The sequence below is a fragment of the Myxocyprinus asiaticus genome, chromosome 6 (genome assembly GCF_019703515.2).
Source record: "Myxocyprinus asiaticus isolate MX2 ecotype Aquarium Trade chromosome 6, UBuf_Myxa_2, whole genome shotgun sequence".
In the NCBI taxonomy this organism is placed as follows: domain Eukaryota; kingdom Metazoa; phylum Chordata; class Actinopteri; order Cypriniformes; family Catostomidae; genus Myxocyprinus; species Myxocyprinus asiaticus.
In genome coordinates, this window is record NC_059349.1 from 14,112,297 (window position 1) to 14,126,420 (window position 14,124).

The 14,124-nt window shown below is 38.1% G+C and overlaps 2 protein-coding genes across 2 annotated transcripts; one reads left to right on the plus strand and one right to left on the minus strand.

Annotated features, from left to right (window-relative positions):
* The first annotated feature begins 4,100 nt into the window (after positions 1-4,100).
* On the plus strand, positions 4,101-5,424 carry gng5 (guanine nucleotide binding protein (G protein), gamma 5). Its single transcript, XM_051701581.1, has 3 exons — positions 4,101-4,284; positions 4,743-4,894; positions 4,969-5,424. The coding sequence occupies exons 1-2, from the start codon at positions 4,204-4,206 to the stop codon at positions 4,866-4,868; spliced, it is 207 nt and encodes a 68-aa protein (XP_051557541.1). The 5' UTR covers positions 4,101-4,203; the 3' UTR covers positions 4,869-4,894; positions 4,969-5,424.
* A 7,151-nt stretch (positions 5,425-12,575) lies between these two features.
* LOC127443079 (ADP-ribosylation factor-like protein 14) lies at positions 12,576-13,259 on the minus strand. The gene has a single exon (XM_051701576.1). The coding sequence runs from the start codon at positions 13,217-13,219 to the stop codon at positions 12,611-12,613; it is 609 nt and encodes a 202-aa protein (XP_051557536.1). The 5' UTR covers positions 13,220-13,259; the 3' UTR covers positions 12,576-12,610.
* Between the last annotated feature and the right edge of the window lie 865 nt (positions 13,260-14,124).

Here is a 14,124-nt window from a genome sequence, read left to right on the forward strand (position 1 = left end):
ATATTTCAGCTCTGTAGGTCCATACAATGCATGTGAATGGTGACCAGAACTTTTAAGCTCCAAAAGCAGATAAAGGCAGCATAAAAGTAATCCATAAAGACTCCAGTGTTTAAATCAGTATTCAGATGCAATATGGTAAGTGTGTGCGAGAAACAGATCAATTTTTAAGTCCTTTTTTTTACTCTAAATCTCCACTTTCACTTCCACATTCTTCTTTTGTTTTTGGCAATTCACATTCTTTGTGTATTTCACCACCTACTGAGCAGGGAGGAGAATTTATAGTAAAAAAAAAAAAAAAAAGGACTTAAATATTGATCTGTTCCTCACCCACACTTATTATGTTGCTTCTGAAGACATTGATTTAACCACTGGAGTCTTATGGATTACTTTTATGCTGCATTTATGTGCTTTATGTGATGAAGTTTTAAAGTTCTGGTCACCATTCACTTGCATTGTATGGACCTACAGCGATGATAAACATTTTTGTGTTCAGCAGAAGAAATAAAATCATACACATCTGAGATGGCATGAGGGTGTGTAAATGAAGAGAGAATTTACATTTCTGGGTGAACTATTATCTCTTTAAACCCGTTAAATGATTGTAATGTCAGTTCTGAATTTGGAAACTCAACTACTCAAGCACCGAACCGATCTTATTTTTGGATGTAATGTAGAAAATAGATGGTTTAACAAATCATATTATGATTGTCATTATATTTCACTTCACAGAAAGTGTACCGACCAGGTGCGCTGAACATTAACTTTAAGCAGATCCCTTCGACTGATCTTTTTTCCTTTTGTGGCCGCCAACCTGAGCATTAAAAAGAAAATGGGTAATTAAAGAGCTAGCCCTATTTGTTAATAATTGAATGCTATATGCATCAAGATGCTCATATACATTTTACTTTTCACTATTATATTTTAAGAAAAGAAAATGTCAGTTTATTGCATATATAGCCTCAATAGTATTTACCACAACACCGTGAATATAGGCATATCTTCTAAAATATAGAAACGACAACTTACCATATTGTGGCAAAGCACCCGGTCCGATGATTGAGCACAACAGGATAGAAAAACATTGTAAACAGTTTGACAATGACAGGATGAGTTTGAAGCAAATCTTCGTAAAAACGGCAATATCGTGATCATGAAGCAAATGAAATCTCTCGGGTGAAATCACTGAAAATGGGTGAAACATTTTTTTATAAGCAACGGGAGTAAATTGAAGTTCAAAGGTTGCTGAGGGGAGATTGTTTTGAAAAGATCTACCAATCATTTGAGCTTTACAAATAAGACAACCCAATCTTAGTAAGACGACAGTCTAGGGCGCATTTTATTGGACTGTCGCGTTTCCAAAACAATTCATTTCTGGTCGAAGGCTACAATTCTTCCCTCTGCCTTTAAAACATGATGGATTTTGAACAATTACATATAAGAATTACTTAAATGCAAATTGCTATTGTAATTTAATCCCTGCTGACAAAAAAAAAAATTCAATAGAAACCCTCTAATTCGAATGGTTATAATGCTAATTGTATTGGTTTTAATGGCATCTATAATGATCCGGGTGGGTCTTCACTGGTAAAGTGTTGACTATTGTTGGCATGTTATGTCTAGTGAATACCATTAGATACCAATACATACAGTGCATCTGGAAAGTATTCACAGCGCTTCACTTTTTCCACATTTTATTATGTTACAGCCTTCTTCCAAAATTGATTAAATTCATTATTTTCCTCAATTCTACAAACAATACCCCATAATGACAATGTGAAAGAAGTTTGTTTGAAATCTTTGCAGACATATTAAAAAAAAAAAAAAAAATCACATGTACATAAGTATTCACAGCCTTTGCTCAATACTTTGTTGAAGCACCTCTGGCACCAATTACAGCCTCAAGTCTTTTTGAGTATGATGCTACAAGCTTGGCACACCTATTTTTGGGCAGTTTCTCCCATACTTATTTGCAGGACCTCTCAAGCTCCATCAGGTTGGATGGGGAGCGTCGGTGCACAGCCATTTTCAGATCTCTTCAGAGATGTTCAATCGGGTTCAAGTCTGGGCCACTAAAGGACATTCACGGAGTTGTCCTGTAGCCACTCCTTTGTTTTCTTGGCTGTGTGCTTAGGGTCGTTGTCCTGTTGGAAGATGAACCGTCGCCCCAGTCTGAGGTCCAGAGTGCTCTGGAGCAGGTTTTCATCAAGGACGTCTCTGTACATTGCTGGATTCATCTTTCCCTCGATCCTGACTAGTCTCCCAGTTCCTGCCGCTGAAAAACATCCCCACAGCATGATGCTGCCACCACCATGCTTCACTGTAGGGATGGTATTGGCCAGGTGATGAGCGGTGCCTTGTTTCCTCCAGGCATGACGCTTGCCATTCAGGCCAAAGAGTTCAATCTTTGTTTCTCATGGTCTGAGAGTCCTTCAGGTGCCTTTTGGCAAACTCCAGGCGGGCTGTCATGTGCCTTTTACTGAGGAGTGGCTTCCGTCTGGCCACTCTACCATACAGGCCTGATTGGTGGAGTGCTGCAGAGATGGTTGTTCTTCTGGAAGGTTCTCCTCTCTCCACAGAGAGACACTGTAGCTCTGTCAGAGTGACCATCGGGTTCTTGGTCACCTCCCTGGCTAAGGCCCTTCTCCCTCGATCGCTCAGTTTGGCCAGGCGGCCAGCTCTAGGAAGAGTCCTGGTGGTGCCAAACTTCTCCCATTTACGGATGATGGAGGCCACAGTGCTCATTGGGACCTTCGATGCTGCAGAAATTTTTCTGTACCCTTCCCCAGATCTGTGCCTCGATACAATCCTGTCTCGGAGGTCTACAGACAATTCCTTGGACTTCATGGCTTGGTTTTTGCTCTGACATGCACTGTTAACTGTGGGACCTTATATAGACAGGTGTGTGCCTTTCCAAATCATGTCCAATCAACTGAATTTACCACAGGTGGACTCCAATCAAGTTGTAGAAATATCTCAAGGATGATCAGTGGAAACAGGATGCACATGAGCTCAATTTTGAGTGTCATGGCAAAGGCTGTGAATACTTATATACATGTGATTTTTTTTTTGTTTTATATTTTTAATAAATTTGCAAAGATTTCAAACAAACTTCTTTCACATTGTCATTATGGGGTATTGTTTGTAGAATTTTGAGGAAAATAATTAATTTAATCCATTTTGGAATAAGGCTGTAACATAACAAAATGTGGAAAAAGTGAAGCGCTGTGAATACTTTGCGGATGCACTTTATCTATAATGGAAACCAATACATACCATTAAATCCTAATGAAATATGACCCAAACATACTAGACTCGTAATGGTATTCGTAGTGGAAACCATTAGAGATTCTATTGTTTTATTTATTTATTTATTTTTTTTTTTTTTCAGCAGGGATGGAGGTAAAGGCAAGAAATACAATTACGTATGTCTCAGGGTCTTCTGATAAATAAAAAATCTTAAATAAATTAAACAATCTTTAAGCAATTTTCCTTTTTGTATAACTCAAAGATTTAAAGTCACTACGAAGATTATTTATTATTATTATTATTATATATAATTTTTTTGAAAAACAGAAAACAATGACTTTGCTTTAAGGCACTTACATTTATTGATATAAATTTTCCCCAAATAGAAACATTATTTTATAAAAACTGAACATGACCAATTATACCAAATGTTGTATAATTTCTAGTAAATTAAGTTAGTACATTTATTGAGAATTTAATTAAATAGTGCATGTCAGAATTTCAGAATAACAAAAGGTGCAATTATTATGATCAATAATAAATCTGTGCCTAAAAGGTTTGGTATACACTGGATATCATTAAAATTTTGTCATGTATTTTCTTTGCTTTTGGATGAACAGGCACAGAGATATACTTGTTTCTCAATTTCTCAATTATTTTTTTTATGGGAAAAAATTATGCTACGGGGCGCTTTACAACTGATGATTAAATTCTAAGCATCTACTAAGTTGAGGGCTCGGCTCCTGAATATTAATTAGGCTGCATGACTGGACGAAAGAAAGGCAACGTCAATGTGATCTTTTAAATATTCATGAGCTTAGCCTTCACCATAGTGGGGTTCGGCGTTCGGACGGAATCGTTGCACTCGTGTTCTTCCGGACAGAATCAAACCGGAAACCTGCTCACTCATTAGCTTTTGTTTTCGCTGTTGCACATCGATTTGAAAAATCAGGCGTCATGTCGGGATCATCAAACATTGTTGCTATGAAGAAAGTCGTCCAGCAATTGCGCTTTGAAGCAAACATCAACAGAGTAAAGGTTGGTTTCTGGTTTTGAAAGTTAGCCCCGGGGTTGAGCTTGGGCGTGGACCGGTAGCCCGTAGCTTTCCTCAGTTAACTGTATTTCAGTTACTTTTATTTAAATAGTCACATTTCGCATATAAGTATAATTATCATCCAAAGGACAAACTGAATATAAAATAGGATTTATTATGTGATATAAACCAGATCTAGCTGGCTAGGATGGTTAGTTTATGTGGACTAGCACAACTTCATTGAAATGTAAAGATGTAAACAATTTATTTTTTTTATTATTTTTTTATATATATTTCACTCTTGTTAAAATTTCTGATATATGTGCAGTCTTTTAATGTTTTTATGTGGTCGTATTTAGCAGTGCTGAGTTTGGAAGTTACTCTTGGTTGGGAACATTGCACAACCCTCCTTATTTGTCCTGTTCCAAAAACTGAAATACTGTGATATTCTGGATATTTGTAGGTTTCTCAGGCGGCTGCAGAGCTCCAGCAGTTTTGCATTCAAAACGCCCTACAAGATCCTCTGCTGACTGGTGTGTCTTCAAGCACCAACCCCTTCAGGACACAGAAAGTTTGCTCCTTTTTGTGAGGGTCCATGGTGGCTTTTTGCCATAGGTAAGGATGCTTTGACTTGGTTTGACTGAAAGTGAAACATTATAAAACCTACATTTTAACTTTTGTCTTCTCAGGCCTGTTCCTGTTACATTTCTACTGGGGAAAAGAAGACCACTGCCATGATGTTTAAAAGAAACTGCAACAGCACAAAGCTGTCTACTTGCCAGTCAATACCTCATGCCATAAACACAGAATGAAGAACTGAAAGGATTCACACCTCTGGCCTTTTTTTTCAGTCACGGTGCATTTTCCTCTCAATTTTCATCGAAGAAGAAACTTCTTTTTTTTTTTTATATCTTGTAACTTGTAATTGACTCTCTCTTTGACAAGCCTATTGTTTTTAAATGTCTGCGTTAACAAGTGGTAAAGAACGCTCCAGTTTTGGGGAGGAAAGTCTTTTGTATTTTTATCTGGAACAGCAGAGGAAACAGTAATTTATTGTGCCTTTTTTAACACCGTAGTCTCTTTCTATCTATCTATCTTCTCTGCCTTAGGCTTTTTATAACCCAAAATAAACCAGTTGATTTCTACATGTCTCTCTTATTGTTTTTAATAGTCATTAATTTCTCCTCATTGTGGAAAAAATGCTGTGAATATATTAAGAACTGCATATTAGCACAAATGCCGATTTTTATATATAATGCATATACATTTCAACTCGCTGTCAGAATAATAGCAAACCTAATTTATAAACAACTTTTATTATTTCATATCACCTTTACATATTAAAATTATTATTGTTTAGCATCTTTTCAAAGGCAAGTTTCTTAATAGTACACATGCTGTTTTTCATAAGTAGAGACCCCAAATTTTAGTTTTTGCCCCTTAAGTGATATTTGGTATGGGGCCATTTATCTGGAAAAGGGTTGTTCATTTTCACGCACTAAGTGTTTTACAATATTTTGTTAAACAAAATTGTCTTGAAATGATATGCAGATTTGTGCATGAAATTATGACCAATTTCAATATTTAAAAGGATTACATGTTTTCATGTGTATTTTAACTAAAGGCCTATTCACTTGTACTTTCTATTAAGAACTGTTTTGTTAAGACATTTTGTCTCCAATAACATTAAATATAAATTAATATTATAGAATAAGTAATATGTGGTTACAATTTACATTAAGGTTCTATTTGTCAACAATTAAGGCATTAGGTATCATGAACTAACAATGAACAATATTTTTAAACAGCATTTATTAATCTTGGTTAATGTTAATCTATAAAAATATATGTTCAGTGTTAGTGCAAAAGGCATGAACTTATTTAACATGCGATCTTTACATTTAAAAATGGATTAGTATATGTTGACCTGCTGTAAAGGTATTGTTCATTGCTAGTTCATGTGAACTAATGTAATGTGTAAATGAATACAACCTTATTATAAAGTGTTAATTAGTATTTTATATAAATTTGTACAGTATATACACAACTTTCTTAATGACCGAATTTTAAAGTGTTCCTATACCACACAAAATGTACAGTTTTTTTTGTCACGTTTATTTATTGTTTAGATAATTCTGTATACATATTAAAACATTAAAAATGATATTTTTTAATAATATTGTTAAATGGTGTCAGAAATAATATTTCATTGTTCGGCTGGATACACATGTGGTGATGATGCATAATCAGTTAACACAGGTGCACCAATATCATTGCATTTGAATATTTCCATCCAAACAAACAAGACCAGAACAAATAGATGTCAGGTGTAGGTCATATGAGCATTGTGATGAGGTGGTTATTCCTCAAGCAGGTGCATTTGATTTAAGGGCGTTTGTTGCTTTGAACAGTTTGTTGGGTGATTCTGTATTTGTAACAACCAACAGTAAATCGTTAGGAGAGATGTGATTTCGCAGATTCCATCTAAAATAAACAATCCTGTTCCTCTATGATGCCAAAAAACGACAGCCTTGAATTGCTACGACGAAGCAATGGAGATTGTAATTCAGGCAGATCTGTTTGAGACTGGCTTTCCTGTGTGTGCTGAGGAGCTGTGGATGGGTTCAGAGTCTATGTTCAACAAACTGTCTGGAGCATCATGTCGAGCTGTGCAGTCTGGAGAATCATAGTTTACCATATTTGCTTATTTCAAGGATTGTGGAACCAAGTCGTGTGACTTTCACATGAGCAAAGCCTGGTCTCCCAGCCTGGTTTATCTGGTTGGTCAGCTGGTCTCTCAGCCTGACCATTTGACAAGTGGCCAAAATCCCTCTAAAACCATTACACCAGCCCAGCAAGACTTGTGCAAACCAGTTTGGTGGCCAGCTAAGACCGGCAAACTACCTGAGGCTGGTTTAAGAGTTTTTGTGTTCAACATGGTAGGAACAATGGACTTCTGGAAATGTCTGGTGTTAAATCTCTCTTATTCCAGATGACCATCGACTCCCTGGTGTAGTCAAATGTCCTCCTGTACACCCCTTTCCCATCTCCTGATGGTGTACTTCACACAGATAGTGCAGCCATCCCTATTCAGTGCCAATACAGGAGGTAAGCTGACAAACATCAGTTTTTCTAATGTTAGTCCAGCCCTTATTTACTTCTATTGTGTACAAATCTTCAAGGTGGTATTGTGCTGATAGTGCAGCAGTGGTGCCCTCTTGGATTCCATTTGCTTCCACTGTTGCAGCTGAAGATTTTCTGGACTTTAACCTCTGACTGATGAGTAGTATAGTACTGGAGTTTTCATATTTACATACACAATTTGCATGGCAGATGTAGTAGGGGTGACTGGGAGTGTTGTAGCATGTTTCAGTGTTTTACTGTTTTTCTGCCGGAGGAGGAGGAGGAGGAGGAGGAGGAGGAGTAGTATTTGTTTGGTACAAATTACAGTAGTTTAGAAATCTACAACTAGTAATTAAATTGGGATGATTAAGCTCAAGTACAGTGAATACTGTTGTTACAATCCTACCCTACTACCGGGGTGGGTTATTGTACTATTTGAACACATTAACTTTTGTGCATTAATTTGTGGTATTTTGGCATTTAGGTGGACAATAGGTTTTCTCTTTGACTGGTAGGGCAAAAGGAAAATCTAGGGGATGTATATCCAATAAGATTTTGTAACCATGAAACTGATGATACCAGTTTTGGTTATTGAACATTCGTTAAAATAATCCCAAGTCAAATTATGAACCAGATAGATTTTTGTCCTGGAAGTCCTTTTTTTTATTTAAATTATTATTTTTTTTTTTTTTTATCAGAGATTTCTCCCGAGGAAGGTGGTGGGCATATATGACCATTTTACCCTGCACATGATTTCTAACTGATTAAACTTTCCTAGATGTAGATATTACTCTGTGGTTCCTTGTATAAAGAACTGTGTACCCTACAGGTGGCAGTCTGTGGATGGAAATGATCAGGTGTATAACAACTGTGAGCCATCCAAACAAGGCGCAGCAAAGCCTCAATCAATCCAGCCTTTTGGCATCACTTTGGCTCCTCCCATCAGGGATAATCCAGCCCCAAAAGTGGGGCATGCTGACTTTCATGTGAGGCCTGGTCAGTCATTACATCCTTTTAAAACCCTTCTACAGGTGTGGCAATTGGCATACAGCAGTCTGTCAAAGAGAGGAACTGACAGAGGTTGGTGCAGTTTTTAATGTTTCAATCTTCATATTAAGAAACAAAGTTAAATGACACTTAGTTAGAAGTGTACAGATGTTATCACATTTTCTTTTCCTCTGCTTTAAACTGGCAAAAGATTGCCACCTTGGGTCCTCTGGTTTTGTTTCCAAAGCAAGAAACCAACATCAAAAGGATCTCCTCCACTCAGCCCAGCTGATGTCTCCACAACATCCATTACTGAGGAGCCTGAGTTCCTATTCAGTTCAACAGAAGTGACTCCTGTAAAGCATGAGTTGGAAAGCACTGAAGAAACTGGAAGATGAGGGCTTCCTTGCAGCTTCTGATCTTCTAGATTCTGATCTTCTGGATAGAGGGGAGTAGGTTTGACTAATGTGCCCTCCCTCAAGCACCAGACTTTTCTTCGAAAAATAAGTTTTATAACCTCTTGTTATAACTGTGGTCCTTCTGAGGCAGTAAGCTAGGCTCCTCAGCGCTTCACATAAGCAAAGCTGGTCTTTGCTGGTCTCTCAGCCTGGTTTAGCTGGTTGGTCATCTAGTCCCTTAGCTTGACACGTGGCCAAATCCCTCTAAATCCTTCTATTGTGTACAAATCTTTTATAGTGCAGCAATGGTACCCACTTTGATTCCATTTGCTTCCACTGTTGCAGCTGAAGGTTTTTTTGATATTGTACAACTGATGAGTGGTACAGTACTGGGGCCTGATGTATAAACATTGAAATGTGCATACGCAATTTTACACTCCCATATCGGGATTTATAAAAAATAAACTTCGTAAATATGTGCACACCGTACGGACACTCTTGACTGTGCGTATGCACTCTTTTAGTGGTGTGTGTGATTTGGCGACACCAAATGGCCAAGCAATAAACTGAACAGAATGATTGAAAATTTAGGCTATTACACCACTTGTAATTAAATTGCCTCAATCAGACATGTAGTTAATCAATCAAAATATATTTCTTATTCATCCAGGTGCAAATACTTTGCATTAATTTGTATAATTTATTTACTTAAATGAATCGGATATAAAAAGGTGTGTGCACAGTGTTTTAGGACATCGTGACAATGGATGCGCTAGCGCTATTAGAGGACCTTGCCGATGACACTGTGCAGAGGGAGCGTGTTTTCAGGGACCGTAAGGATTTCTTGGCTCATGATGACTGGCTTAAAAAAAATTGGTTTTAAAAAAAAAATCAAAGTACTTACCATCTTTAACGCAAATCATGTCGGTATCACCCTCGAACTCCAGAACAACGCCACTTAATCCTGTCTCCCCTATAATTGCGCCCACCCTCGCATCAAAGGCCGAGAGGTCAGTGGTTCCTTGACCACCACCAGTCATACCAACACTACGCCTATGCACAGAACATAGGCTAACAGTTAGTAAAAGCACAATACTGTATTTTAGTGATTCCTACAAATGCAGGCCTGTACACTGTCCCATTTTGTGCAATTGTTGGTCAAGTAGAAGTATATTTGAAAATTAGTTGTAACAGCCTTCCCTGTCTAGTCACCAGGGCTGGTACTAGGATGTGATCTTTTGGGAGGGCATTTTGGCCTTTAGGGTGGGCAATAGGGTTTTCTCTTTGTCTTACCTAAGGGGGTCCCCCTTGGTCATTTTGCCATCAGACTGGTCGGGCACAAGGAAAATCTAGAGAAAATCTTATTGTCTTCTGCCTTTTTTACCCTTTTAAATTGACTAGGTTTTCCAACTCCGAATGGTTCTTATTTAAGATGACTGGATGTATGAGAGGGGCTCAAATGTCTACTTTCTTTGGATGCGATACACCTCCATGCATCCGTCATCTTGGCCAATCACTAGACCCTACCTGTATTTGTCGACCTGTGTGTGGCTACACCAACTCCAAATGTGGATGGTAGTGATCTCCGATATTCCTTCATAGACCATAACGGGTAAATTTAGATTAGACCATGTCACAGATTTCCTACATGTTTCTTAGATGCTGGTATTACTCTGTGGTTCCTTTTATAAGAACTGTGTGCCCTACAGGTGGCAGTCTATGGCTGGAAATGATCAGGTGTGTGACAACTGTGAGCCATCCAAACAAGGCGCAGCAAAGCTTGAACCAATCCAACATTTCTGCATCACTCTGGCAAAAGATTGCCAACTTTGCTCCTCTGGTTTGCTTTCCAAAGCAAGAAACCAACACTCCAACAGGATCTCCTCCACTCAGCCCAGCTGATGTCTCCACAACATCCATTACTGAGGAGCCTGAGCTCTTATTCAGTTCAACAGAAGTGACTCCTGTGAGTTGGAAAGCACTGAAGAGACTGGAAGCTTCAGCCCACTAGAGGAGGGCTTACTTGAAGTTTCTGATCTTCTAGATTTAGAAGGGAGTGGGTTTGACTAATGTGCCTGCCTGACCAATTAAATAAAAATGAGAGCAATTTTTTTTTTTTTTTTATAACATCTCTTGTCTTACTGTGGTTTGTATAGGAGGTGTCATAGACACCATACACAAGCACATTAAGTTGGTTATATTCATGCATTAAACACAAGATTGCTTTAGCAATCTCCATGGTTCCTGTTTACAAGAATGTGGGTGGTTGATATGAAATACTTTGAAAGATGATGTTATGTGGTGTGACATGCTGAATGCTATCTAAAACAATCTCAAAACAGCATTTTACTGATTTTTGATGCATGCAGCTTTCATGACCTCCTATAAATTGAGACTACATTACGGGTGTTTCTCATGCGGAAGTCTGCAGCCTAGTTAGGTTGTGTCCTTCCTAGACCAGTCCTTCTGAGGCTGTAAGCTAGGCTCCTCAGTGCTAGAATGAGAGGGTCTAGTAAGTGCACATGCGCAAGAGATTGTGGGTGATTGAAGGCAGCGCAGGATGCACTTGATGCATCCTCCAAAATATGCTGAACGAAGGCTGTGAAACGAGGCTGCCTTCCAATGGTCCTGAGATATCCAGCCTAGTGAGGCTGCAGCCTTCCGATTGAGAAGCACCCTAAGTATTTTTTCTTCTAAGGCCATGTCCACATTAATCCTTAAATTTGAAGCCTCAGTTTTTCAGTTTCCTAACACTGTTTTCCAAAGTTTGCAGAATTGGATAGTGATTTTGATACAATCTGCTTCCTCTCTTGGAGGAAAATGCCATTCTAGTTTGGATGAGAGATGTAAATGCTAAAGAGATGTAGCGTATGCGTTTTTTATACAAAAACACAGAAGTGTGGACATGGCCTAAAACATTTATTACACTGCTGGAACCATGTAAAATTAACTAGAGTAGGAAATGAGGTGATTTACATAATGATGAAATATTAAATAACCACCAGTACAGGACCTACACTCACTTAGCACTTTATTAGGAACACTATGGTCCTAATAAAGTGCCTGACGTGGTCTTCTGCTGTTGTAGCCCATCCGCCTCAAGGTTCGACATGTTGTGCATTCTGAGATGCTTTTCTGCTCACTACAATTGTACAGAGTGGTTATGAGTTACACGGACCTCTCATCAACAAGGCGTTTCCATCCGCAGAACTGCCGCTCACTGGATATTTTTTGTTTTTGGCACCATTCTTACTAAACTAGAGACTGTTGTGCATGAAAATCCCAGGAGATCAGCAGTTACAGAAATACTCAAACCAACCTGTCTGGCACCAACAATCATGCCAGTCGAAATCACTGAGAACAAATTTTTTCCCCATTCTGATGGTGAACATTAAAGCTCCTGACACATATCTGCATGATTTTATGCACTGCACTGCTGCCACATGATTGGCTGATTAGATAATTGCATGAATAAGTAGGTGTTCCTAATAAAGTGCTCAATAAGTGTACACAACCTTCTATAGATATGTTTAACAATTTGCCATGTTATTGTGGACTATTTGACAACACTGTCAACAAATTTGGATAATGTCACTGTCTTGGTCCTTAAGTTACTGTACAGGCATGTAACAGAAACAGTACACAAGCAAATTAAATCATGGTTATATTCATAAATAATAGCTAAAGTTTACACTGCCACGTTGCATGGTTCTGTTAACATACAGTATAGTAGGTTAAAATTTCACATTATCTATCCAACTATAATTAGCAGGATAATAAACATAACCTTCCATAGATGTGACAAAATGTCAACATGTGTTGGCTATTTCTTCATTGACATCACAGATTTTGATTTTATGTATTTCACAGTCTCTTTGATGTTATTGTCCTCAGGTGTCATTTTCACCAGGTGTGCCATTCTTCTGAAGCCGTCCACCAGACCTGCTCCAGTCAATGCAGAACAAGGCTGAATGAACCAGCCTCGGTCACTGCAGCTCTTTCTCAGATTAAACTGCTCTGTGATCTCTATTACCGTTGCAGCTCCTTCAATATCTTGCTTGTTGGCAAGAATGACCACAGGCAGTCCCCTGAGGTGGTCACTCTTTAAGGTCTGTTCCAGCACTCCCTTTGCCTCGTCCAGCCGTTTAATGTCAGAAGAATCCAAGGCGAACACAATTCCAGCTGTGTCTTGGTAAAAATTCTTCCAGTGTGCTCGCATCTTAGTCTGGCCACCGACATCCCACACTGTCAAGGCAATTTTGTCCCTGTTCCTCTTGGCTTCGATCATTTCAACGTTGAATCCGATTGTTGGAACTGTGTGGAAGTCTTCATTGTATTTGAGTTTGTAAAGAAGTGTTGATTTACCAGCTCCATCAAGACCCAGGAGGAGGATACGTGCTTGAGGTATATGTCGGGCTCCCATTTGGCCCATTATAAATGTCAAACATTCACACAAACTAAAGCTCTGTCTTCTTTTAGAGAGTTATATGTTTACATAAGATGTTGTCTTTATTACTCAGTGATGTATTATATCTTGCTTATCTACAAAGAGCTGTATGATTAAGGGGTCAAAGTATGACAAGGACACCTCCAAAATAATATGCTAGGAATCCCAAGAATGGTGTCCTTAAAAAAAATAATAATTACAGAACATTATTTAAGTTAATCTACACATTTAAATGAGTGCAACAAATCAAATGATTCCCCTACATAAATGTATTTTATGGAATCTAAAGTCTAATATACAATCAACATAGCTGAAAAAAGTCTGAAGTGTAAAATCCTTAGCATTCAATGTCATTTCACATACAAGTTTAAATAGTTTCAGTAACATTTTAAATTAAAAGTGGTTTCCATAACACTCAATACAGCAATATCATACTTTAAATGAAAATTTTGCCTTTTAAAACAACAAAGAAACCATTCACAATTAAAGTTTAAACTGCCAGCTGTCCTGACACATGTCCCAACATGTGAAATAAAATAAGGATGGGCTCACAGTTGCCTTCTAATTACATTTATCAGTTGATAACATATTGGACTTAACGCATTACCATGTGGACTTAATGCATGACCATGTAGGCTATAAATAAAAAAGACAATAAATGCTGCAAAAGAAAGTCAATGTACAAAGTCAAAGTCAAAGACTTCCAAAAATAAGTGTCAGCATTTCCAGACATGATTTCTGGAAATCTTCTTCAAGCATTCATGAATCCTTGACATCCCAAGCCTTCCCTTTACTTTTCCACTGGATTACTGTGACCAACAATCACCTTCAAATATCCACAGGATGGATTTTAGGAAGAAACAAGACTTTATCCAACTATAGAGAGGCAA

Coding starts and splice junctions, on each gene's coding strand:
- gng5 (XM_051701581.1), top strand. CDS start 4,204: ATGTCGGGATCATCAAACATTGTTGCTATGAAGAAAGTCGTCCAGCAA. Junction 4,285..4,742: donor CAAACATCAACAGAGTAAAG/GTTGGTTTCTGG, acceptor GGATATTTGTAG/GTTTCTCAGGCGGCTGCAGA.
- LOC127443079 (XM_051701576.1), bottom strand. CDS start 13,219: ATGGGCCAAATGGGAGCCCGACATATACCTCAAGCACGTATCCTCCTC.